This window comes from Staurois parvus, unplaced genomic scaffold (genome assembly GCF_062004578.1).
Source record: "Staurois parvus isolate SC_StPar_1 unplaced genomic scaffold, SC_StPar_1.0 ptg000053l, whole genome shotgun sequence".
NCBI lineage: Eukaryota > Metazoa > Chordata > Amphibia > Anura > Ranidae > Staurois > Staurois parvus.
Window position 1 is genome coordinate 2,160,064 of NW_028317849.1, and position 27,940 is coordinate 2,188,003.

Sequence of the window (27,940 nt, forward strand, 5' to 3'; positions counted from 1 at the left end):
ACTACACTTTAACCACTTCCAGTCCGACACTTTTACCCCCTTCCTGTTCAGGCCAATTTTCAGGTTTCAGTGCTATCTCCCTTTGAATGACAATTGCGCGGTTTTGCAACACTGTACCCATATGAATTTTTTAGCATTTGTTTGAGACAGATAAAGCTTTATTTTGCTGGTATTTATTCACCACTGGGATTTTTATTTTTTTGCTATGTCAATGAAAAAGTCCAAAAATTTTGAAAAAAAGTCTTTTTCTTATAAAATTTTGCAAATAAATAGTATTTTATCATAAATCTTGGCCAAAATTTATTCCGTTATCTTTTTAGTAAAAAAAAAATAACCCAAATTAGTTTATAAACCAAAATTATAATTTTTAAACTTTTTTTTACATTTTGTTTTTATTTTTTTATATTATTATTTATGGGTTTTTTTACATACTGTCACCCTAGCAGTACAGTGTCACCATGGTAACACTGTACTACTTGTGGGGGGGTGATGAAGATTTTTTTTTTTTTTTTACACTGATTGCTTTTACAGCCTTTATGGGTGTAAAAGCAATCATTTCTCCTTCACTCTAGCTGCATTCTTGCAGCCATTGAGAACTACTGTGTGAGCCGTGATTGGTCACAGCTTGTCACATGGTACAAGGCTGTTGTGAATAGCCTTGTACCATGTGACCTCTGTGATCATTCACAGATTTCACACGTAGTAAGCAATGATGTCAGAAGTGACATCTTGCTTACTACTCTGCATGTCATCACTGATCGGCCAATCAGTGATCACATGATCGGGACCTCGCACAGAGGTCCCGTCCGACGATCGGTGTTGCACTGTGTCCGGAAGACACAGCGGGCACCGGATCGCGGTGCTGTGCGCTCCCTGGGAGCGTGCACAAGCAGGCTGCGTGGAGGCCGTATATAAACGCATTGCCACTGTCTGGCCGTTTATATACAATGGCCGGACGGGAGGTGGTTAATAATATACAGAAAATAGGTCACAAGCAAGTTGGTGGTAGATTATTTAGATGTATTATAGCAAGGCAAGTTAGACAATTCATAATTCAGTAAGCAAACAACTGAACACAATTAAAGATGCTGTACTAGATAAGGTGAACACTGACCCATACCATGGCAAGCAACTGAACTGCAGCAAAGCTAAACCAAACTTTAGCTGATGCAAACAGGGTTTAAAGTATCAACATTAATTAACTCAAAAATGAATGCCCTCTAGTGCACTCTTCGCATACAGCCATAATACTGGGTGGATACATGGCTTTCTGACAAGGGTTACCTATTTTAGCAGTACCAAGCTGGCAATCGTTGGGTTTTCCAAGTGAAACAGTCCCTTTAAGACTGTATTCCATAGATGGCTGATGGACTGTTAAGTAAGAAGCAGTCTTCCTTAGATGTTAACTGTGGGCAGTAAGGCATTACGCGTGGTAATTCTGCTCACCACTCTTAGTATAGAATGGATCTGGTCCAATAAGCTTGGCAGTCAGCTGAAAGCTCCATCCTCATAATCAGGTCCTCAGGATCAGGTCTTCTCTGATTTGGGCACACACGGCAACAGGTCTTCCCCTGTTTGGGTCTTAAGACACAGCAGCTCTCTCTGGCTCAGTCTCTCAGCCTCCTGGGTGCTAACAAAGGCCCAGTTTCTCACTGGTGTTGGTACACATGAATCCAATGTCTGCCCAGCTCAGATGCGCATAGGCACCAGCCGTAATTCAGTCTCCGTCTCAGCTTTCTGCAACAGGTACCTCTTCATTCTGGTGTGGTGTTCAGACCCCAGCAGCAGGTCTGTACGTTGCCGCAGAAAGTTCTGTCTACCCTGTCCTTTGTGTGCAGGGAATCTGGGAAGTGAAGTCTATGGCTCCATCTACTTGAATATTGCTGCACTGCTTGAGGACTACATGTCCAAACGTCCTCAGTGGCTGCAACATCAGTTGCCCTTGATTGGATCCGAGCTACTGCTGCCAGGAGGGAGAAGCAAGAGCTAGCAGGGGATAATTCACAAACCTCTTTGCTCAATGCAGCAGGGAAGTGAGAGATGAGAGCTACAGAAAGGCTCACAGCCCGGAGCTCCTTTCAACCAATAGCAAGTGATGGGGGAGAGGGTGAGCAGGTGGAGATTTCACACAGTCAGCGGGCACCCAGATTCAAAACTGTCACTAATAAATTATTTGTGTGGTATACATATTGCATGGTCTACTGAAAAAAGCCACAAATAAGCTATTAATGGCTAGCTGAATAGGGCAGCAGCTCGCATTGAAAAATAGGGGAGCCAGCTGGGACTATTTTGGTGGTAAGTTCACTGGAGGGGAGCTGAAGGAAGGTTGCCTGCAGTTAGTAGGGTGGCGTGTTGTATTAAAGGAAACTGTCACCAAATATGAAGCTGTTCTTTAGGTCAGAATGGAGCCCTAGACAAGGTAGAGGCTTTGCCCCCCATCCCAAGGCAGGGTAATGGATAACATAATAGCTTGCCCCATTGTTAAGGATTGCAATAGGCACAAGGAATTTGTATTATCTGTAGTGAGTTATTGGGGCTTGGCATGATTACTCATCAGACACCATCTGCCTACAAGATCTGTCGGTGCACAGGTAAGACCAAATATGCTATCCACCTGGCCTGTTGCAGGGGCATATAGGTTTAATTTGAACCTCATGGATAATACAGCTGTTGGAGATGGGGTATATTGTTTTGTCTGTTGTTTTCTCTATCTATTTCATTTGTTATATTCAGTTATTGTAAATTACATTTGTATTTAACTCTGTAGAGCTTCAGCATTTTCTCCCATTTTCTCATGTATGATTGTGTGATCTGTAGGAAGCAGTGGACTGAGGCCAGCTAAAGCTGGGTATACATGTTTGGGGTTTTTTGTTCAATCAGGGGGGTTGAAAGAAAAAAGCTGACAGACCCCACAGCCACTTTCTTCAAGGGATTCCTCCCTACGAGGATGCTGCTGTAACAATCTATTTTTCTTCCTGGGCCTTTGGGACTAGTGGTTGGAGTGCTACAGTAATCTCCCCTCCTGGGAGGAATCCTGAAGATGCTTGCTTCTAGAAGCTGTCCTATCTGGCCTGGAGGAAGTAACAACAAATGACTGGGAGTAAGGGAGGGTTATTACTAGGAATGCACCAATATATTGACTGCCAAAATGTATTGGCCGAAAATCTTGTTATTGACATTTTGCCGATAGGAAAAAAGGTGCCGATAATGGCGAAAATGCACGATTTTGCTGCAATCGTACTATGATTTTGCTGCAATTTTACCACGTTTAGGGTGCATATTTCATCGGTCACGTGACTTTTTTTGATGGGTTTTTCAATGCATTTCAGGCCTGGTTCACTCCGATGCAGTTTGTGTTTTGTCCGTTTTGCAGTGCTTTGCGCAGTGCGTTTTGCGTCTTTGACGCTTTTTTTAAACGTTTTGCGTTTTTTGAATTTTTTTTGGCCAACTTGCTGCTGGGCAGATTAAAAACAAAAAATGCATCATAAAAGGCAACACGTACTTTTTTTATGCATTTGCAATGCATTTCAGGCCTGTTCACACCAATGCAGTTTACGGTTTTTTCCGTTTTGCAGTGTGTTTTTGCACACGTTTTTGATGCTTTTTTTATGCAATTTGCGTTTTTTACATTTTTCTGCCCAATTTGTTGCTGGGCAGATTAAAACACAAAACGCATCAATATTGCAACATGTGTACATTTTTTATGCGTTTTCAATGCATTTCAGGCCTGGTTCACAGTTTGCATTTTGTCCGGTTTGCAGTGCTTTTTGTGGTGCGTTTTGCATTTTTGTATGCGCGTTTTTGATAACTTGTTGCGTGGCAGATTAAAAATGCAAAACACACCAAAAATGCTGCAAATGCATGAAAACAAGTAAAAAACGCATTACATGCCTTTTCTTTAGTGTTTCCATTGAAGTCTATTGAGCCAAGAAGGGGGCCCCCAGATCTCAGCCTGCCCCATGTGAATGTGTATGGTCTACATGGTACCGCTACCCTTTCACAAACAAAAAAAGTGTAGTGTGAAAAAAGACAAGAGGCAGTCTTTGACAAGTCCTTTATTAAAAGAAGAAAAATAAAAGAATGTCCCCCGAAGTAGATCCAATGTCAATCACGATGCCCGCCACAGCTACTCGAAAAAGGAAAAAAAATGGATCTACTTCAGGGGGACATTTGTTTATCTTTCTTCTTTCAATAAAGGACTTGTCAAAGACTGTCTCCTATCTTTTTTCACACTATACTTTTTTTGTGTGAATGGGTAGTGGTACCATGTACCGCATACTCATTCACATGAGAGGGGGGCTGGGATCTGGGGGCCCCCTTACCAAAGGGGGCTCCCAGATTCCGATAAACCACCACCCGCAGACCCCCACAACCACCGGCCAGGGTTGTGGGGAAGAGGCTCTTGTACCCATCAACATGGGGACAAGGTGCTTTGGGGGCGATCACTTATCCCCCCCTTTCCTGACCTGCCTGGCTGCATGCTTGGATAAGGGTCTGGTATGGATTTTGGGGGGGACCCCCACACCATTTATTTAAAATTTTGGCATGGGGGTTCCCCTCAAAATCCATACCAGACCTGAAGGGCTTGGTATGGATGAACGGCGGACCCCACTCCATTTTTTAAATTTTTTTTTTAATTGCCGGCAATTCTTTCTTTTACATTCAGTTGTCAGTGGGGAAGCCCGCTGACAGCTGAAACATTAACACATAGTTTTCACTACTAAAATAACGCATGACTTGATAAAATAACTCATGCAGTATTTTAGTAACGTTATTGGTGAATTCAAACCTTTTTTTAAAAAAAATGATGTGCGGTATCCTACCGCATACTCGGATGCAGTAAGATACCGCTTATTGAATTGTGTCTAGTGAGCCTCTCACCGGGCCCCCTACTGACCCCGGGCCCTCGGGCAATGCCCGAATGGTCAGTCCGCCCCTGGTTATAACCTCAGATTTTTTTACCCACTAGGTATAATTCCTTAACCTCTTGTCCCATAGCCAAAACAGGAAGAGAGACAATCCTTAGTGGTCACCAGGATCACCAGTACTAGTGTCCCCACCAGGGGCGGACTGACCATTTGGAAACTCGGGCACTGCCCGAGGGCCCGGGGTCAGTAGGGGGCCCCATGAGATGCCCCTGGTATTTTTTTCATAGGCTTTTTTGAGTTTGGGCAAGGACTAAGGGGCCCCATGATCCTCTATTGCCCCATGAGTTGTCAGTCCGCCCCTGGAAGAAATCAGTATTTTCTTTCACTTTGATGACAATGGTAAATATACTGTATGTAGCGCTAACCACTGGAGGGGTTGCTGGAAATAAATTGGGTCAACCTTGCCTGTTCAGAGGCTACCTACTTGCTTTTATATCCCAGAAGCATACCGACAAATTCAGGATCAGTCTAGGGGGTCTTTTTATCTTTTATTGCAGATCTTCAGAAACATGCAGCGAGGGGGATTAAGGGTGCAGTATATCCAAAGGTACTTACAGTTCTTGGAGGGCAGCTTCCTAAAAAATCCTAGTTCCAACAGTGTTAGGCCCTATAGTAGCAGCCTCAAAAATAGTGTTGTGTACAAGGGGACAGCTAGTCAATCTGAGACCCTATGTGAGCAGTCACAGTCCTTTGCTGCAATTTCTGGTGTCTCAATCTACTTCCACACCTGGAGTTACAGGCAGAAAAAGCCCCACCTCTTCAGCCAAACTTCCACAGGCAAGTTTCCCTCAGGAATGTTGACCTAGACCCTCAGTCCATAGCACATGCTGAGGCCTAGCAGCAGTAGATATTTGGAACACACAAACACAGACTCCGTCCCAGGGGAAGAGCCCCAGGGAAAGGGAGCTCTGATCAGATTCTCCCAAATATTTATATTCTCCCCAGCCACATCTTCTGGGTCACCTAGGGTATTGGCTAGGGTCAGATTACTATTCATAACTCCTCCCAAAGTATTTCTGGAATATTCTTCCAAAAGCAGGCAGAAGCAATCAGCCACCCAGTGTAGGGTTATCCAAAATCATACCTTAAAATGAAGTGCAGCACAGCTGGTTACAGCAAAGCCATATACTATATTTAGCCCCCCCTGAGCAGGGGCACAACACATAACAAATAGAGACAAAGAAAAAAAAAAGTAATATGCAGCTGATATAATTTTCTTTTTTTTATCTCTAGGTCCTCGTCAAGATGCCCAAGCTGCTACACAGTTTATCAGGAAGTCCTACAAAGATATCTTTAATAAAACAAAACCACAGGATCTTTCAGGAAAGGACAAGAAAGATGCAGAGCGCAAACTTTATATTCATGAGACCTGTGCTACGGAAACTAAAAACATCCAAAGAGTGTTTGAATACACAAAGGAAGATGTACTCCGAAAGTATCTTATAGAGTTTGGAATTGTATGACCGCCATTGCCAAAAATCCTAATTTGCTTCCTTATTTATCTGCCACTTGCACAAACATAGAGGAATTGTATCTTGGACATTGGTGCACCTCTTGTTAAGTATTTACCTATTTGAATAGATATCATGCACAAAAATTGACAGAAGACTGACGGGCTTGACTGACCTATGAGTCCATGGAGTCAAATCTCATAAACAATATGGCTTCCTTGCATGATGGATTTTCACAGGCCATGAAAGATGCACAGGCCATTTGGCAACTGTGTGTGGGTCCAAAAGATGGAGTTTTCTGAGCAAGCTTCCATTTCTGTATTTGTGGAGCTTTAAAAAATTGGTGTAGCCTAATAAATTAAAAAAAAAAATCTATGTGAATGCAGACTAAGGCTTTCACAACTGACTATGAGAGTTGGAATTTGTACATATAACAGTAAGAGGTAAGCAAGATACACCTACAAGTCTGCATGCTTTCAGATGTTTTCAGAAAGGTAAAAGATTGCTTTTTTGAGGGGGGCAGGGGTCAGTAACCCATAGATCGCAAACTGGGCAGGTAGCAGAGGCTGCAGGCTGATTGTTACAGTTTGCTTTGCTGTAACACTTTTTGAGGAATATGTCCAAAATACAGGTGTCAAATGCAAGCTTGGCTCTCTTTAAGTTTGGCCTTGGGGAACATCAGTCTTCTCTCTTGTCCAAAGTGAAATACTGCACCAGTAAAAGGTGATGGACCAGGGGTCTTACAGTGTGGCATGATTGTGTAGGAGTGCACGAGGCAGAGCATCTGTATCAGCAAGTGAGGCACTTGCATTGAGAAAGAAGTGTGTTCTCAGTGGGCGTCTCTTCCAAACACAGTAGACACAGCTACCCTCACGAAGGCCGCTGTAAGACGTGTGCCCCCAAAGGTTGCCCTGACCTTTCAAGCTGTCTGACACCTCTGACACCCTGGGTTCAGACATAATGCGCACAGGAAACAGTTGCACAGACACTTAAATGCAGTAATGCAATTGAGTATTTACTGAGAATTATTCAGTCAGTAAACAGTAAATAATGTTTATGAAAATACCTCTTTTAGGTATGTTTATGAAAACACCTTGCTGGAAACTCAAACTGTGAACACAGGTGAACTTGGCAGAGATAAACACAATAAATGAACAGGGTTTCAAATATGGTCAGTAGGGGGCCTCTGACTTCAGGTAGAGAAGAGGAGAGGAAAAGTTTATGGTGTCAGCCTGCTCCCTCAGAATACTGATGCCACAGGTCCTGAAAAACAACACACTCTGTATTTTAAATGTATGAGCAGTATCAAGGAGAATCTTGGTGAAAGGGATGTCCTGGATCTTCAGCTAGTTCAATAAGGGCCCAAAGTATGGCTGTGCAATGGTGACCAGCAATAATAGATATTTTATGTAAATGATTCCAGGTAAAGGTCTCAAACTTGTAAGCAGGTGCAAGGTGTAAAAGGTGTCTGCATGCAGTGCCCCTTAGTGAAGAGTGTACACAATGTGGGCTTCTGCCCGTTCACCAATCCTCAAGGATGTCCTGGAAAGCTCCTGCAGAATCTGCAACCAGCAAGAGATGCTCGGCCTAGTGCCTTGTGACACTGGGATTCCACTGTAGATGAGACGGTGACAATGCTCACATCTTGGCTCAGTCACTTCTGCCAACAGGAAACTGCAGACGGGTGCTCTGGTGGACAGTTTTCCCCGACAGGAGTGGCACTGCCCATTACTCCTGTTAATCAAGCAGCTGAAAAATGGAGCAGCTGGAAGCCACGTACCCCCTCTGCCCCCCCCCCCCCCAACCCAGCACTGGTTCTGGTTTATTGACTCAGTAAAGAAGGCATGAGTATGACAACCCTTCAGCTTGCACCTTCAAAAATATGTCAGCTGCTACTTTAAAAAATTGTAAAGAATACAAAAAATTATAGTTGGAGTTACCTACTCTTCTAAACACATTTCAGACCTTAAAGTGGAACTTTAGTCAGAAAATAATGTTCTGCTAGATCACTTCAGGCTGGCCCCTTTTGCAGATATAGCTACATAATGCATTAAAAATAAGTGCCTATACTGTTACAAATCGAGCAATAAACTGTCTCACCCTGCCCTGCACATGCTCAGTTGCTCTCTATTATTTGGCACTGTGCTGAATTTGTAGAGGCCGATCTGTTGACAGCCTAAAGATTTACTGCTGCTCAGGAGCTCTGGGCTTCAGCAAAATGGCAGCCTCCACTAAGAAGACACAAGAACAATGCTGGGGGCAATTTACAGCACACACACACTAATTTTGTAGCAGAATTATTAAGATAGAATGTATGTTCCTTGCTGAAGAACATTATTTTTTTATCAAGTTGTCATGGGTTAAGTTCCACTTCAACATCTTTGTGTAGACAGGCTACTGAAAAAAAGCACATTTCTGATTAACTGCCAAGGATAACCACACTTTGCTTATTGCCTAATAAGCTAATAACAAGGCTGAAATAGCCAATTACACACATATCAGCAATCACACACACAATCAGAGCATAACAAAGCAAAGCGGCCATCAAGGAAAATCACAAGCCATAGTTGTATTCATGCTGGTTTGTATAGTGAGTGTGTGTGATCATGCTATGGTTTGATAAACAAACCTTTTCATTTACTCTTGCGATCTGTGTCTCCAAGATTGAACATAAAATGAAAAAGTATTCAGTTATAAACTTGGAATTCTGCATAATTGCAAACATCACATTATGCCTAAAATTGCCATTATTTGACAGAAAATCATTTTCCTTGCCCACGTCTGATTTCACTTTTTTGGGTTTCTGCCACTTGTCATCCCCTTGGCCACTGAGGCATTCTTACTGGACAGTGGCAAGCAGGGGCGGACTGACCATTTGGAAACTCGGGCACTGCCTGAGGGCCCGGGGTCAGTAGGGGGCCCCATGAGATGCCCCTGGTACCTTTTTCAGAGGCTTTTTTGAGTTTGGGCAAGGACACAGGGGCCCCATGATCCCCTAATGCCCAGGGGCCCCATGAGTTGTCAGTCCACCCCTGGTGGCAAGGCCAAGCTAGTAAGAGGTGTACAGTTGCTTTGGCAACTTAGGATTATCTTTGTGCAGTAACAGCATCCTGGCGGGATAGCTCAGGTGGGTTTGGACTAGGATCTGAACATGCCTCAGCTCATCTCTGCTGTCTAGTAGCACATACCTTTCCTATGCTCAGCTACTGCTCTGTCCAGATGCTAGGAGCAAAGAAAATACCCACTACGTCTGGGTAGGTAACCTACTCCTCTTTACCACATGAGACAGCATTGGTCTTTGGCAAATGTCTCAATACTTTCACATGGCCACAAAATACAGTCCTCGGCTCCGTGTAAGCTCTGATTTGCATCTGACAAAGACAGTATAGATCAGCGGTCACTAAATGGCAGACCGCGGTCCACGAACGGCACCAGCAGCGCTGCCGCCAAGAGGTGGCAACGTGATATCTGATGTAAAGTGGCACTCTGATGGGGACAACTGATGTGATGGGAATACATGTAACCAGGGGTGGACTGACCATTTGGAAACTTGGGCACTGTCCGAGGGCCGGGGGTCAGTAGGGGGCCCCATGAAATGCCCCTGGTACCTTTTTCATAGGTTTTTTTGAGTTTGGGCAAGGACACGGGCCCCATGATCCCCTATTGCCCGAGGGCCCCATGAGTTGTCAATCCGCCCCTGGATGTAACGTAGCACGCTGATGGCGACACCTAATGTAAGGGGGCACATGATGGGCACACCCTATTTGGACCTCAGCCAGAAGAAAATGACCGGACCTCCTTGAATTTTAATTCAATACCCCTGGTCTAAATAAAAGGATGACTGCATCATTGAATAGGAGGTTGACGTCTTTGACAGAATGGACTGATAGATACAACTGGAGTAGTAGAAATTGGTTTTGCTGCTGATAAAATGCTTCTTCATCTCACTCCTGGCAGATGAATGGAGTCTGGAGTCAGTATATTCTGCTTGGACAAAGCAGAGGTTCACTTTAAGCATCTGACAATATAACCTGCTTAAGGTCAGGAGGTCTTTGACACTGCTTTGTGCAAGAGAACTGAAGATGAGCATTCAATATGTCAGTGTCTAGAGTCTATATTATACTGCAACTTTAATTAGTGCACTAACAGTCATGGCTGAAATGCTTTATATAATTAATGAGTTGCTGCATGTTTGAGAAATCTTTAGTGGCAAGTTACTCTTTAACGCCCAAATAGTTGTGTGACTTATAGTTTTCGCTTGTCAATGTATTATCATAGCAATTTATGTACTTTTGTCTTCTGTCCTATTATTTTGTTTTCTTAAATAAAGAACTCATTTTTCATTGGTTTACTTTATTGGTGTTAAACTAGAACTATAGGCAAAACTTAGTTTTTCATTTTGCATAGAGTAAGGGAAAGTTATAACCCTTGTCAGGTTTTTTTTGCCATCTGTGCCCCATTTACCTTAAGGAAGTGAAGGAAGATTTACCTTCAATTCCTGTCCCAAATCCAAAGCAGGAAGTGAGAGGAAACCTCTAAAAATTAAGGCAATCCCTTGGGGCCCTCATTGGAGGATTTACTCTTAATTATTTTCCTTTGGGCAACTTAAAATTTTGGATTTTCTTTTACTTTCACTTTCAATGATAATGGTAAACAGGACAAACAGAGCTGGTGTATCTCCCTAATGGGGGCCTTTAGTTATACTTTAAGCAGGCATTTTACAGTATGTCTGTCTTCAATTGCAAATGATCAGCTTGTGAGTTTTAGATCTTTTGAGTCACCTTGGTCAGAATATTGCTGAGAAAGCATCTAAAATAAAGCTAGTCACAGAAGTGTGATAGGGATGGAGGGGCTACATGATTAATTGGAGGAACAGTCCTGGGAAAACAGGGACTCCTGGAGACCTCCCTATCAGGTTGTGGATCTGCCCAACTGGCTGATATCTTTCACTGCCCCACTTAGTTTTAGCTGCCGAGTGGGTCACCATGCATGGAGCACTAAAAGGACCAGAGTATGGGTGGTGTCATCTACTTGGAGAGGACCGGAATGTGTCAGGCTGGAATTGCAGATTGGCTTCACACCTTCATCCAGCTTTTTACCTCTTCGACTATATGTGGAGAACTGGGAACCCAGTTAAATAACTGTTAAAAACTGATATCAACTTCTACTGATGCTTGAACTGGATTTGTGAGGTGCCTATAACTTGGTGCGCTTGATGAGTTTTTGGCACCCAATTCAGAAGCTATGTATATAGGTAGTAATGCCTTTCGGACTATGTAATGCACCTGCTACTTTCCATCACTTCACTAATGATAACTTCAAAGACTTCCTAAATCTATTTTTCATTCTTTATTTGAATGACATCTTGATTTTATTTTACCTAGATTTTGCAAACTTTTCCTGTAAATTTATCAAAGGGTTCTCTGTAATTGTCACTCTTGTCGCACATCTTACCAAACAGGCCATTTTTTTGAGACTTTTGAGGCCCAGTCAGCTTTCTATCAGCTAAACATCTTGTTTACAACACCTGTTTTGAGTCACCCAGATCCAGCTTTGTCTAACAGGTGAAGTTCAGTATTTAAACAAATGGAAGGGAACCTAGCTTGCCTTGACCTGCTCCTGCTCATCTGCCTGTTACTAACCTGTAACAGGCAGGTATTAACCTGTTTCTTGACTACTCTTCCGTCTCCTCCTTCTGTTCCTGATTTGCTTCTCTGACACAGACTCTCGCCTGAACTCTGACCATGCATTGGCTGCCATCGCTGTACCTGATATGCCCGCCTATTGCTTATCTTCTGCCTGGCTTGACTTTGCACTAGTCACCAGTTCTTGCACCATGACTATTTACCTTACTATTTACATCTATATCCAGTAGGCCACTCCCTGCCCTTGAGCTACTTCTGTTTAAGGGAGGCAATTCTCACCTCATCAGGCTCCTCCATAAGATACATAACAGAAGTGTTTCAAGAGTGTGTCCTTTAGAAAGGACCTGTCCTTGAGGATAGCATTAAATGCCGTGGTGAACTTGAGGGTTAGATTTTGTATTATGATAAGGTGAAGCCATCAGACCCGTGGACTTTCTCAAATTGAATAGAACATGTGGCAGACTCCACCTTTTCTGCCAAGATGGGTGATTTGATAGACAGGTCTTAATGCAGTTCTGAAAGTACAGTTGTGTTCAAAATAATAGCAGTCAGACATCACTAACTTGATCAATCACTGTTTTTGGTAGAAATGATATTTCTACATGGCAAATAATTTACTAGCAGGTGTAGTAGAGTAATAGAAATCCAACAGACCCAACAGTCATGACATGCATGCTGCTGATTCTGTGTAATTGAATCAGTAATGGAAAGGGGTATGTTCAAAATAATAGCAGTGTGGAGTTCTATTAGTGAGATCATTCATTCTTTGAAAAACAGGTGGCAATCATTGCCCTTATTTATGGAAGGAAGGCAGCAAATGTTGTACATGCTGGTTACAGTGCATTTCTCTCTGAAATTCTGAGGAAAATGGGTCGTTCCAGACATTGTTCAGAACAGCGTACCTTGATTAAAAAGTTGATTGGAGAGGGGAAACCTGAAAGATGTGGAAGAAAGCGAAAAACTACCATTCGAATGGCTAGAAGAATAGCCAAAATGGCAAGTACTCCGCCAACAATCAGCTCCAGGAAGATCAAAGAAGGTCTAAAGTTACCTGTGAGTACTGTTACAATTAGAAGACGCCTATGTGAAGCCAAGCTATCTGCAAGAAGCCCCCGCAAAGTCCCACTGTTGAAAAAAAGACGTGCTGAAGAGGTTACAATTTGCCAAAGAGCACATTGACTGGCCTAAAGAGAAATGGCGCAACATTTTGTGGACTGATGAAAGTAAGATTGTTCTTTTTGGGTCTAGTGGCCGGAGACAGTTTGTCAGACGACCCCCAAACACTGAATTCAAGCCACAGTACACTGTGAAGACAGTGAAGCATGGTTACGCAAGCATCATGATATGGGGATGTTTCTCATACTATGGTGTTGGGCCTATTTATCGCATACCAGGGATCATGGATCAGTTTGAATACATCAGAATACTTGAAGAGGTCATGCTGCCTTATGCTGAAGAGGAAATGCCCTTGAAATGGGTGTTCCAACAAGACAACGACCCCAAACACACCAGTAAACGTGCAACATCTTGGTTCCAGACCAACAAGATTGACATTATGGAGTGGCCAGCCCAATCCCCGGATCTTAATCCAATAGAAAACTTGTGGGGTGACATCAAAAATGCAGTTTCTGAGGCAAAACCAAGAAATAGAGAAGAACTATGGAATGTCGTCCAATCATCCTGGGCTGGAATACCTGTTCACAGGTGCCAGAAGTTGGTTGACTTGATGCAACACAGATGTACAGCAGTTCTCAGAAACAGTGCTTATACAACTAAATATTAATTAAGTGATTCAAAGGAAAGCAAAATCTTCAAACATTTTTCAGTTTAACGTATTTTTCGCTCCATAAGACGCACTTTTTTTCCCCCAAGAAAGGGGGGAAAATGTCAGTGCGTCTTATGGAGCGAATATAGAGCATTTCCACCGCCGCCGTGTCAGAATACCGGGCCGACCGCTCAGTTCTGCAGTGGGACCTTAGCTGTCCCTCTATCCAGCGGCGCGCTGTCTTCCCGGCTTCTGTAGTGTGCGTGACAGCCGGGTCCCAAGTGCGCATGCGCAAGAAGCAGTGCTCTTTGTGAATGGTAAGGCGGTACCTGGGACACATGACAGATCCCAGAAGCCGCCGGACCAATCACAAAGCGCAGCGCTTCTCGCGCATGCGCACTGGGCATCCGTCTGTCCGCCGAGCGCCCACACTACAGAAGCCGGTAAGACAGCGCGCGGCTGGATAGAGGAACAGGTAAGATAAAAAAAAAACTCTGCGGAAGTAAGAGCGGGTACCTGTCAAATTCAGGTACCCGCTCCCCCTCCCTCCCCAAAGGTCAGCAGTCATCTCCTGTGCTGTCCGCAGTCTCTGGTCATCTCCTGTACTGTCCGCAGTCTCTGGTCATCCCTGTACTGTGTCTGCAGTCTCTGGTCATCTCCTGTACTATGTCCGCAGTCTCTGGTCATCCCTGTACTGTGTCTGCAGTCTCTGGTCATCCCTGTACTGTCCGCAGTCTCTGGTCATCCCTGTACTGTCCGCAGTCACTGGTCATCCCGGTACTGTCCGCAGTCTCTGGTCATCCCTGTACTGTGTCCACAGTCTCTGGTCATCCCTGTACTGTGTCCGCAGTCTCTGGTCATCCCTGTACTGTCCGCAGTCTCTGGTCATCCCTGTACTGTCCGCAGTCTCTGGTCATCTCCTCTACTATGTCTGCAGTCCATTAGTTCAGAATTTTTTTTTCCTGTTTTCTGCCTCTAAAACCTAGGTGCGTCTTATGGTCAGGTGCGTCTTATGGAGCGAAAAATATGGTATATAGTGAATGTTTTTGAGTTTGTAAAGAAGAATACAAACACTGCTATTTTTTTTGAACAGTCTAATATTCACTTTTCTTCAATTTTTTTTAGAGGAACAACACAAATTTGATATATTTTTCTTCATGTTTTGGTTTGGAATAGAATGTGTAGTGTTCCCAATGCATTTATGTGTATGGAAATAAAAGCTATTAAAAGGATTTTGAGCTTTATTCACTTTTTTCAACACACTGCTATTATTTTGAACACAACTGTATGTGTGGATATCTCCTCAGTGTGAAGACGTGTTGTTAGAGGCAGGGATTTTTTTAACTGGATGTTCTCCCACCTTTGGACTAGCTCTGTGCTTACCTCTCACTACTGTCACTTGTAAACACAGAAACCTGGCTTCTGTGTTTACATGTGACAGTGCTCCTCTCTTGGTGGCTGGCAAAGAGTCCTCCCTGCCCTACATATCCCTATGAGAAGGAAACACAAAGAGGGCAGTGCAAAGTAGACCCCATAGTGTATTATGTGTAGCACCCTCCTAGTTTAGCTAGGGGGAGCTAATGTTTTAATTGTCAGTGAGGAGGGCTGAGTAGCAGCCTGGGTGTAAAAGCCTGAAGGTCAAATCATGGTCAGGAGCTGAGAGGCTCTGCAGGCCAGGCCCTCTGGAATATTCCCCTACTCTACGGCTTTGGAGGAAGGCCCAAGAGGCAGTGGGTGGATTTGAGGAGTGGCTGGCTGCACTCTTGAGGGATCCTGGCCAATCCCCAACAGGAGGCTTGGCAAGGGGCTGGGACCCCCCTAAACATGTTGGAGCCTGCTCAGTTGCAGGAGAGTTCGGGTGGAATTTACAAAGGAAGATGTGAGGCTGAAGGAATGAGGCTGCGAGGAGGCCCACCTGCAGGCCTGGAGCTGGAAAGGAGGAAAGCTCACAGCTCACCGGCCCCCTGAGAGAGGACCACCTGTATGGCAGGGAAGGAGCAGCCCAGCCAATAGGCCTGGTAGCAGCCACCAACCCACCAGCGATACAGAAGAGGATCTGAGTGAGTACACCTGCACCCCCTGGGCAGATAGGGGAAGGAGCAAACTGGTGGGAAATTAGATTGGCCACCTACCAGTGATTGCTCATCTCTTAAAGTGACAGGAACTGGATCCCCTGTTAAGGGATACCTCCAGATTGCTGGGTGAAGAGGAGAAGTTCATCTAGGATCTGGGGTAGTACACTAAGGAGACGATGGCTGGCTCTCCAACAGAGACTGTAAAACTTGTAAATGAGCTCTGCACTCTGTATGCAGTGCACATCTGAATTCCACTGCGTGTACATAGCACACTCTTGGACCCTGCACCCTGTGCATAATGCACTCCTGGTTTTTAACAATACTCTTTAAGATAGTCCCACTATTAGTGCAATTTGCCAACACCCACCAGTTAAGCACTTGCCTACCGGGCACTTATACCCCCTTCCTTACCAGGCCAATTTTTAGCTTTCAGCACTGTCGCACTTTGAATGACAATTGCGCGGTCATGCAAGATTGTACCCATATGAAATTTTTATAATTTTTTTTCTCATAAATAGAGCTTTCTTTTGGTGGTATTTTATTGTCGCCGGGTGTTTTACTTTTTGCGCTATAAACAAAAAAAGTGCAAAAAATTTGAAAAAAAAAAGTTTCTTTGTTTCTTTTTTATAAAATTTTGCAAACAGGTAATTTTTCTCCTTCACTGATGTGCGTTGATGAGGCAGCAGTGATGGGCACTGATAGGCAGCACTAATGGGCACTGATAGGCAGTACTGAAGGGCACTGATAGGCGGCACTGATAGGCAGCACTAATGAGGTGGCATGGATAGGTGGCACTGATAGGCGGCACTGATAGGGGGCACTGATGATGGGTACTGATAGCACTGATAGGCGGCACTGACTGGCGGCACTGCTGGGCACTGACTGGCGGCACTGCTGGGCATTGACTGGCACAACTGTTGGGCACTGACTGGCACAATTGCTGAATAGGGCCATGTATCGTGAGATTTTGAGTGCAAACCTCCTTCCATCAGCAAGGGCATTGAAGATGAAACGTGGCTGGGTCTTCCAACATGACAATGATCCCAAACATACCGCCCGGGCAACGAAGGAGTGGCTTCGTAAGAAGCATTTCAAGGTCCTGGAGTGGCCTAGCCAGTCTCCAGATCTCAACCCCATAGAAAACCTTTGGAGGGAGTTGAAAGTCCGTATTGCCCAGCGACAGCCCCAAAACATCACTGCTCTAGAGGAGATCTGCATGGAGGAATGGGCCAACATACCAGCAACAGTGTGTGCCAACCTTGTGAAGACTTACAAGAAACGTTTGACCTCTGTCATTGCCAACAAAGGATATATAACAAAGTATTGAGATGAACTTTTGATATTGACCAAATACTTATTTTCCACCATAATTTGCAAATAAATTCTTTCCAAATCAGCCAATGTGATTGTCTGGATTTTTTTTCTCATTTTGTCTCTCATAGTTGAGGTCTACCTATGATGCCAATTACAGGCCTCTCTCATCTTTTTAAGTGGGAGAACTTGCACAATTGGTGGCTGACTAAATACTTTTTTGCCCCACTGTATGTTCACTTGCTACTTGTTCACTGTATGTTCACCCCACTTGCTAAAGGACAGCTTTAATATAGACAGAAAGTGGGTGAAAAAGGTTGTAGGAGATCAGCAGCATGGAGATGAAACAATCAATGAAAACATTCTAAAAACAGTATTTTATGAAAAAAACAGTGTTTTAGTAAACGTAAAGTCATCCAGTTAGGGTTTAGAGCTACCTTAAAATACACCACATGTAACTGCAAAGATCTGAACTATACTACTTAATAAAACAAGGAAGTGTGTAAGTTCTATGCTTAAATAAAAGGTTTATTTACCTTTGTTATCATGTGCAAAATGCACATATTTTTTTTAGTTGGGTCTCCATCCATTGTGAATTTAATAAATATGCCAAAATGGCATAATTAACCGCTTCTTGACCGCCCTATAGCAGAACTACTGCTACAGGGCGGCAGGGCTGCACAAAATCACGTCTATATACATGATTTTGTATTTCTGGGTAGGGGGCGCACGCGCCCCCTACCCACGCCACCGTTCGATGCTACAGCTGTCCATCACCTGGCCGGAGATTCCACGTCGGCACCCAGTGACCATCGACTATGACTGACGGGGGAGAGGTCTGTATGTAAACAATACAGATCTCCCCCTGTAAGCTCCAGCATGCTGCTTTGTATTGCTGTGCATAGCACAGCAATACAAAACAGCATGCCTCCCTAGTAAAGCACACAGTACAACACACACAGCACACAGTTAACCAATTGATCACCCCAGATGTTAACCACTTCCTGCCCAGTGTCATTGGTAACCTGTCAGTGCTTCTGAGGCTCCATGCACACTGGGCGTTTTGATAACACTGGTAACGTAAGCTGTGTAAAGTTTTTCAGCTTTTCTAGCGTTTTTGCATTAGCATTTAGCAGTGTTTTGCCACGATTAGCAGCATTTTCCCGCTTTTTTACTGTGTTTTGCCACATTTGTCAGCGTTAGAGCAGTTTTACAGCTAAAAAACTCCTCTAGAAACCCACTAGTTCTGGGGGTTTTTTTCCAGCCAAGAAACGTCCAAGCCAAAAAATGTTGATTACAGTCTATGTGTGCATGGACACATACGATAACATGCTGGGGAGTTTACTGGCTGTAGAAAAAAATGTCAAAAGCCAAAAATAAAAATGTAAAAATGTCTAGTGTGCATGAGGACTCATTAGCACTGATCACTGTATTGGTGATGTCAGTGACGGTCAGTTTCCCCCCCCATGTCAGAATGCCCACCATTACTAGTATGAAAAAAAAAATCCAGTATATATACCGCCATTTGTAGACGCTATAACTTTCATGTACACCAATTAATTTACACGTATTGGGATTTTTTTTTAGCAAAGGCATGTAGGAGAATACATTTTGGCCTAAATTTATGATGAAATTTGATTTTTAAAATTTTTTTACTGGATATGTTTTATAGCAAAAAGAAAAAAATATTTTTTTTTCAAAATTATTGGTCTTTTTTGGTTTATAGCGCAAAAAATACAAAATGCAAGGGCAATCAAATACTACCGAAAGAAAGCTCTACTCGTGGGAAAAAAGGACATATATTTAAGTAGGGTGCAGCGTTGCATGACCGCGCAATTGTCAGTTAAAGTAACACAGTGGCGTATCACAAAAAATGGTCTGGTCAGGAAGGGGAGTAAATACAATAGAGGGCAAATGGTTAAAGGGTCAACCCACCCAAAACTGACATTTATTTTTTTGGTAGATGTTAGAGAGAAAAACCTGAGGGACTCACCTGGAGAGACCTCTGTACTCGAGTCCCTGGTTCTGCATTCCCCCTATGGTCATTAGAAGAGGTTTTCACTCTTCCTGTTGTTTATTTATTTTTTAATTTATTGATATGGTATTATCAATAATGCAAAAGGAGGATCTGGAATATACAAAGATGGACAGCAATACACAAAACTTGAAGGTGAATGGGAACAGTAATTATAGCAGGCAGGGGTTATCTCAGCCTATTGGGTTGATCGGCCTATTACCTTTACTAGTACTTCTCATGTGGCCTACTGCTAAAGTCACATCTTGATTGAAACCAGGGGCGGACTGACCATTTGGAAACTCGGGCACTGCCCGAGGGCCCGGGGTCAGTAGGGGGCCCCATGAGATGCCCCTGGTACCTTTTTCATAGGATTTTTTGAGTTTGGGCAAGGACACAGGGGCCCCATGATCTCCTATTGCCCGGGGGCCCCATGAGTTGTCAGTCCGCCCCTGATTGAAACCATGTTGTTGCATGATGCAGAAAGGGAAAGTTTCATTTTCTTTGCAGCTTCTCTTTCATTTTCTTTGTGACCTCATTCTGTACAGTTAGCTTATCATTATTCATCCCATCATCAAAGTAAGGTTGGCTCTGAATATACGTACCTATATAATGTAAGCATATAATGCTGCTTAAATCTTTTTTATTAATCATGACTGCGATTATCTGACCAAACATCATTCATGACTCCTGTTACATTTCAGTACTAATGTTAACATATGAGTATGTTCATATACTGTACATATTTTTTACCATGAAAATCAGAAATTTGTGAAAGGAAAATAAATGTGGTGTGGCAAATTATGCACAAACAGCATTGTTCAGAGTTTTGGGTCTTCATGTTCTGACATGGTCTGTTTGATCCAATCCAAGTACTTTCCAACTCTTGCATAGACACCAGGGGGGTGATGATAACCAAATGACACTATACCTTCCTGTACCCCTTTACAAATCAGAGGCCCTCCGGAGTCTCCCTACAAGCAAAGAGTACAGAAATGGCATTAGGTGAATCAAGATAAATGTGACAGGTTTAATAAATACTGGTATGACATCTAGGGCCACAACAGGCTTATCAGACTGGTATTTAAAGTGGAGCTCCACCCAAAAGGGGAAGTTCTGCTTTAAAGACTGGTCCCTCACTCCCCGTTAAGGATTGGCACCTTTGGGGAGCGGGTACCGGAAATTGACAGGTACCCTCTCCCACCAGTAGTCCTCCCACCCTTCTCTCCCCATAGTCTTCTGGGACAAACAGGCTATTCCCCAAATACCAAGGTGACCTTGCATAACATTAACATAGCAAAGAGTTCTTGTGTAATCCAAGAATGTAATCCAAGAATGAACAGTATGTGTTTGAATATCTTCAATATCTATCTATATATGCTGTATATATATTACACACAATATACTACAATACGCAGTGACCACCCGGCAGTGAAGCCACAAGCTGTCACAGCCGGGTACCCACTCTGAAGATGCCGGCGCCGGGAACACAGGACAGCTGGTGAACCTGGCTTCAGGGAGGACACCGTGGGATCGAGGGACAAGCAATGCAGGGCACACATGGGTTGAATTTCGAACGATGTTTTGTCCGAAAATCGACTCGTTTGCTCGGTAATCCGATGGTGCCATCAATGATTTAGAAAATAGGCCGACCAAGTCATAAAGTTCACCCCATATAACAGGTGAAACTTCTGTTCCTTCCAGGTCACGGCTCATGCGCATATTCTTTTCGGAAAAACGATAGTACGATTTGACCATCATTGAGTCAAAAATTGGTCGTTTCTCACAAATTTTCCCACATATCTGATCACCGGAAAGGGGAGGAACCACAAAAATCGCCCGGTGCCATTGACCCACTAACAGAGCAAAAATCGTCCGATTATTCTTAGGTCCGATTTTCGGACAAAAAAATTGGTAGAATTTCGACCCATGTATGGCCAGCATAAGTGTCCGTTTTTTTAAAAGTCAATAGCTACAGTTTATGAAGCTGCTGACTTTTATTTACTTTTTTTTTTCACTGGAACTCCATTTTAAGGGACTGGATTACTTTCTTCCTTGTGGCAAGTAGTCTGCCCTTTCAGTTCTCTTCAGCCATTCCACTCTGTAGTCAATAAGCAAGCAAGGAGAGCTGGATAGGACAGTCTACACAGCAACCAAGAAGAGGCTTTGTTGCTTTTTCCTGTAAATCAACACCCATGTTTAATTGTAAGTTAGGGTCTATACAAAGGAAGGGTTAGCACGATTTGTACATAGACATATGTGCAACAACCATTCTCATATATTATACTGTGTTTAGTAGTTCTGCCACTAGGTGGGGTTGTTATCTTGAATGTAATATTATTCCTAGTGGAACTACATGGTTGGAATGTAAATTCTTGGTTTTCACATCCCTGTCATTTATAATAAAACAAGATTCGCTCAGGTGATGTGTCCAGCATAATCTTGACTGGTAAGAGTCATATCTGCATTTGATTTCCAATGTAATTGTACATGCGGATGTTAGAAGAGTACAGCACTGAAGACCTTTAAAGTAATCCTTTCCTTTGCTGATTTCCACAGAAACTGCCAATATATATAGTATGAGCTATTTAACATTTTTCACAACATGGAAGACAAATCATTCTGTAGTTGTAAAATTATAACTAGAAGGGCTAATTAGATGTATTGGGATAACACAAGGGGATTTATTCACTAAAGCTGGAGAGTGCAAAATCAGGCTCACTTCTGCAGAGAAACCAATCAGCTTCTAACCTCAGCTTGTTCAGTTACGCTTTGGCAATAAAACCTGGAAGCTCGGTGGCTTCTATGCAGAAGTGAGCCTGATTTTGCACACTATAGCTTTAGTAAATAAACCCCAAGAAGTCTGTACAAGACATAGCACCGCTTTGCATATCCGGCATGATCAACATGTGTTTTTTTTGTTTTTTGAACGTATCAGACACATATAACAAAATGCTTTCAATGGTTATTTAAGAGAGAGCAAAAAAAAAGAGTTCATTGTTAGGACTCATGCACCTCTTAAAGTGTTACTAAACCCACAACAGTGGAGTCAGGCTGTATATGCAGTAAAGCATGCTTTTTATGCTCACTGTGGAACCTAAGGGGTTAATCCTCTGCATTGTGTAAAAACACTGTTTGATCCTGTTTTCTCTGATCCACCCCTTCTTCTACTGTCCCCAATCCTTGCTGATAGAACAGAGCCTTGGGGGCAAGCTGCACATGCCCAGTTTGATGTGTATTGCTACAGAGTTTTTTTTTCTTGGGAGAGTGCATGAGAGAGTGATTAGTACAGGGCCCATCAGCACCAGGGGCGGACTGACCATTCAAGCACTCAGGCACTGCCCGAGGGCCCGAGGTCAGTAGGGGGCCCCATGAAATGCCCCTGGTTCCTTTTATAGGCCCCATGAAATGCCCCATGAGTTGTCAGTCCGCCCCTGATCAGCACTGTCCAGACAGGTCAGGGGTCCTGCAGCCTCATAGGACAGTCAGAGGAGAATGAAAACTCCTCCTAAAAGCTTTAACCAGTGCTCTGCTAGACACTGATAGAAGTCACAAGACTGCTCTAACTGCTGATGAGAAAAGGTATTTAGCAGTTTATATTTACTAAAATAATTACATTCCCATGTTGGGTGTACCGTGGGAGACCAGATATAGTGAATGCAGGATCCTGGGTTTAGTAACACTTTAAAGTGTATTTCCAGTTAAACTATCAACTTGGTATGTAGTGCAGCTTGCTCTATTACACCTGTACTTGTTGAGTTGTCCTCTGAGCCAAATGATCAGTGTTCAGATTTAGGTCTCGTTCACACCATACGTGCAGAGAAACTGATGGAAACTGACATGCAGATTTCACTTGCAGAGACATCAGTTTTCATGCGCACTCCAATGAGATTTATACAGGTTGCAGATTGCTGGGCTTAAAAAATCTGCACATGATACAAGTGTTGAGGTGTGAACAGGGCACATAGAGAACAATTGATTTAGTTGTGCCCTTGCAGAACACCTGCAGAAAAACTGACATCTCTGCACCATGGTGTGAACAAGCCCTTAAGGAAGAAGAAACTCTTCATATATACTACAGTTATTACATGTTAAAGTATAACAAAAGGCAAAACTTTTATTTTAGTTTTGGATAGAATGGAGGTGGATTAGAACCCCTGTCAGTTTTGCTGGGTGCCCTGTTAAGGAGACTCACCCACTCTATTTGTCCTGTTTACCATTATTGTTGAAAGTGAAAGTAAAAGAAATCCCAAATTTTGGGTTGTCCCCAGAAAAGTAAAAGGGGAAATCTTCCAATGAGTTCTGCTGACCTGGGGGTCCCCAAGGTATTCCCTTAATTTGCAGGAATTTCCTCTCACTTCCTGTTTTGTCTATGGAACAGGAAATGAAGGAAAATCTCCACAATAGGACAAAGCTGGCGAAAAAATAATCTGACAGGGGTTATAACCCTCCCTTACGCTGTCCAAAATGAAAATAAATTGGCTATAGTTCTACTCTAACTGTGATAGCATGCATGTTTTAAACAGTTCCCATTTGGGGCATTGGATACTGCAAGAGCATGAATGAGCAACTGTCAAAGAACCACTACCCCCCCATCTTTATTTATCATATCTGCTTAAAACATAGGTTGTGGCTTTACATAACTGTATAATGTTCAACTGAATACATTCATTGTTTGAAACTAACAGTTGCAGCCATGTACACTCACTGGCCACTTTATTAGGTACACCTGTTCAATTGCTTGGTAACACAAATTGCTAATCAGCCAATCACATGGCAGCAGCTTAATGCACTTAGGCATCTAGACGTGGTAAAGACAACTTGCTGAAATTCAGACCGAGCATCAGCATGGGGAAGAAAGGGGATTTAAGTGACTGTGAATGTGGCATGGTGGTTGATGCCAGACAGGCTGGTCTGAGTATTTCAAAAACTGCTGATCTACTGGGATTTTTACACACAACCATCTCTAGGGTTTACAGAGAATGGTCCGAAAAATAGAAAACATCCAGTGAGTGGCAGTTGTGTGGATGAAAATTCCTTGTACCTAGTAAAGTGGTGGGTGAGTGTATGTTCATATTGCATCCTGCCTATTAGAAATTGAATAATATATCCTTGGAAGTCAGAGTAGTAAACAATGCTAGTACAGTGACTTCCACTAGCTTGCAGGTCCAATGCTGAATGGCTGCCTTACTGCATTGTGAACACAGGAGGTTGTCCACTCAGCACAGCACCATTCAGAGAATGCTTTGCATGTTCTTATGACCTGCCTCTCCACCTCTTCCAATCAGAGAATACTTTGCATTTACTGAGAAAATGTTAAACTTTTTATAAATGGTGCAAATGCCGAGTGACCAACCCCCTGTGTTCATAAAGTAATGCCCGTAGCGAAAAAAGGAAAGGAAAATTAGCGCAGGGCAGGCATGACTAGGCCTAGAGTGGGAAGGAGAATAAAAAGGGTTAAGGATGTGCCAGGGGGTGTGGAAAAGTATAGCTGGGGGTGCTGGTTGGTGGAGAGAGAGCGTGGGTGGGCTCTGCCGCACCTTAGGGTGGGGTGTCCCAGGGGGGCATCATTCGGAGCTGGACGTTGGTGAGTGAGATTCCCTCCCACCCTCCCTACGCCAGCATATTGTTAGGGCCTTTTCCCTGGGGGTCTCGGGGCGGTCCGTGGGGCTGTCATGGACGGATTGGTGGCCCAGCTGCGTGAGGCGGTAGCCTCACATGGGATGGAATGGCTGCAGAGCCGGGTCTCTGCCTTCCTGCAGGACCCGGGCTTGTCACAGGACCCGGGCTTATCGCAGGACCCGGGTCTATCACCCTGCTGCAGCCGGCAGGCCCCCTGGGAAGCATGGAGTGGCGGCTCCGAAGAGACACAGGCAGGAGGGGAGTGCTGCAGAGAGCGTGTCTGGACAGAGCCCGGGGACTTCGATGGGCGTGGCTGGTGCCGGGAGGCGGAGTCGGCAGCGGCACAGCACTCAAGGACCCGTGGCTCCTGGGACTGGGAGGCCATGCAGCCGTCGAGGGGAGGACGTGAGATCGGAGGGCGAGTTGTCGGAACCCGATGCGGGGGCGACAGCTGGCTGCTCGGCATCGCTGAACGTGGGTCGCGCGGCTGATGGGACGTCTCCTGGGCAGCCTGGTGAGTTACCTTTTTCCTTTTCTTCTGCGCTACGGGACCTGTTGGGGGGCGGGGCCTCGGCGGTGCGGGAGGTAGGCGTTCCCGAGTCGGGTCTCAGGGGGGGGCTCTGCGATTTGATTTCCAGTCTGCGGACCTTGTTGCAGCGACTTGAGCGGGGCGGTAGTGGGGGCCCTGGGCCTGCTGCGGCGTGGCTCCCGCCGGCTGGTGGGGAAGGGATACAGGTCCGAGTGCGGGAAGGGGGGGACGTGCGGAGCTCGGGGGTTTCTCCTCCCTCCGGTTCTGGGCCAGGGGTGGTTGCGGCGGAAACCGATGCTCTGGGTTCCACGGCTTTGGATTGGCCAAGTGCGAGGTGTACGTGTGCTTTGAGGGCCCTTTAGGTGCGCACTTACCGTTGGAGGTTCGGGAGAGGATTTGGAGAGGGGAGTATGTGGAGATCTTCACGCTCTTGCCGTTGGAGCGTTTTCCTTTAGAGGGGTTGCGTGTTGACGAGGGCAGGCGGGAGGAAGCGGAGAAGCGGCGTTTTCGCTTTATCCCGCGTACTTTTGCGAATTGGATGCAGGCGTTTGCGATCATGGCCAGTGTTATTGGGGAGAAGGCTCCTGAGCATTGCTCGGCGCTTTTTTGTTACCTTGACGCCATTAGCGAGGCTCACAGGGTTTACGGTGGGACTGCGTGGCTCCGGTATGATGAGCAGTTTCGGCAGCGGCGGGCGGTTCGCCCTTCATTGCGTTGGGACCATAAGGACATTGACCTTTGGATGCGCCTCAAGGAGGACTCCAGCGAGGCCTCCTGGTCCGTTTTTTCAGGGGGGGGGCGGTGGTTCATTCTCCCCCGGACAATCGGCCTCAAAGCGTAGGGGCTTCTGTTGGCAGTTCCAGGACGGCGCTTGTCGTTTCGGAGGGTCCTGCCGTTTTAAGCATGAGTGTTCCGGTTGCGGCGGCTCCCATCCATTGTCGCGCTGTTTCAAGCGGGGCAGAGGCCCTTCCGGCGAGCATGCGGGTAAGAGGGACGACACCGGTGAGGGTGGAAAGGATGCAGCCTTTCGTAAATAGATATCCTGATCGGGCAGCCGTTGTGCTGCTGGCGGCAGGGTTTTCGGAGGGTTTCCGCATCCCGTGCACTTTGACTTCGGTTCCCCCCTTAGCCCGGAACTTGCGGTCGAACTTGCGGCATGCGGAGGTTGTTTCGGTTAAGTTGCAAAAAGAAGTGGGGTTAGGACGTATGGGCGGCCCGTTTTCTTGCGCCCCATTTTCGGATCTGGTAGTTTCCCCCTGGGGGGTGGTGCCCAAGAAGGAGCCAAATTCGTTTCGGTTAATTCATCACCTGTCTTTTCCGAAAGGGGGGTCGGTGAATGACGCTATCGATCCGCAGTCATGTTCAGTGTCTTACACGTCGTTTGACGCAGCGTTTTTCTGGGTTCGTCGTTATGGGCGTGGTTCGCTTATGGCGAAATCGGATGTTGAGTCCGCGTTTCGATTGTTGCCGGTACATCCGGACAGTTTTCGTTTCTTGGGTTGTCATTGGGAGGGCTCGTTTTACGTTGATAAGTGCCTTCCCATGGGGTGTTCCATATCTTGCGCTTTGTTTGAGCAGTTCAGTTCGTTCGTGGAGTGGGTGGTGCGGGATGTTTCCGGGGTCAATTCTGTCATCCACTATTTGGATGATTTTCTTTGTGTGGGTCCGCCAGCTTCCAGAGTGTGCGCAGTTTTGCTGGCCACTTTGCAACACGTTGCTGAACGTTTTGGGATTCCGCTGGCTTTGGACAAGACAGAGGGCCCGGCTTCGGTCATGACTTTCCTGGGTATCGTTTTGGACTCGGATGCAATGGAGTGCCGGCTGCCTGGGGACAAGCTTTTGGCCCTACAAGGGGAAATTGGTGGGGTGCTCGGCAAGCGAAAAATTCAGCTGCGGGCCTTACAGTCGTTGTTGGGTAAACTGAACTTCGCTTGTCGCATCCTGCCAATGGTCGGGTGTTTTGCCGCCGGTTGGCAGCGGCGACGGCAGGGATTACTTCCCCTTTACATTTTATTCGTTTGACTAGGGAGCATCGGGAGGATTTGCGGATTTGGCACATTTTTTTTTGGATTCGTTTAACGGACGGGCTTTGTGGATGTCTGGCCCGGTCAGCAATTTTGACTTGGACTTGTTCACGGATGCGGCGGCTTCCGGGGGTTATGGGGCCTTTTTTCAGGGGCGGTGGAGTGCGGCTCCGTGGCCTCCTTCCTGGGTGGCAGCGGGTTTCCTTCGTAACCTGGTTCTGTTGGAACTTTTTCCGGTGGTTTTGGCGGTCGAGGTTTGGGGTGAAAATTTTCGGAATCAGAAGGTTTGTTTTCATTGCGACAATTTGGGGGTGGTTCAGGTCATCAACCGGGTGTCGGCTGCCTCGCGGCCGGTGGTTGGCCTGCTTCGCCATTTAGTGTTGCGTTGCCTGCAGCTGAACGTTTTTATCCATGCGGTGCATCTCCCTGGGGTTGACAACACTTTGGCTGACGCTTTGTCTCGTTTTCAGTGGGACAAATTCCGAGAGTTGGCGCCGGCTGCGGAGCACCGTGGGGTTCCTTGTCCCGACTGGCTGTGGGAGATTGCCTTGGGGTCGTATCCGGCTGGATCCGGCG

General features: G+C 45.1%; 2 protein-coding genes across 2 annotated transcripts in view; one reads left to right on the forward strand and one right to left on the reverse strand.

The window, feature by feature from the left end:
* The window catches only part of LOC149470067 (guanine nucleotide-binding protein subunit alpha-15-like), a 114,364-nt gene extending 103,642 nt beyond the window's left edge, over positions 1–10,722 (forward strand). Inside the window, exon 7 of the mRNA XM_089667132.1 lies at positions 6,162–10,722. Within this exon, the coding sequence (XP_089523258.1) occupies positions 6,162–6,391 (230 nt within the window). The 3' untranslated portion in view covers positions 6,392–10,722. The remainder of the gene's footprint in view (positions 1–6,161) is intronic.
* A 9,093-nt stretch (positions 10,723–19,815) lies between these two features.
* LOC149470068 (mast cell protease 1A-like) overlaps positions 19,816–27,940 on the reverse strand; it is a 54,140-nt gene continuing 46,015 nt past the window's right edge. Inside the window, exon 5 of the mRNA XM_089667143.1 lies at positions 19,816–20,163. Within this exon, the coding sequence (XP_089523269.1) occupies positions 20,011–20,163 (153 nt within the window). The 3' untranslated portion in view covers positions 19,816–20,010. The remainder of the gene's footprint in view (positions 20,164–27,940) is intronic.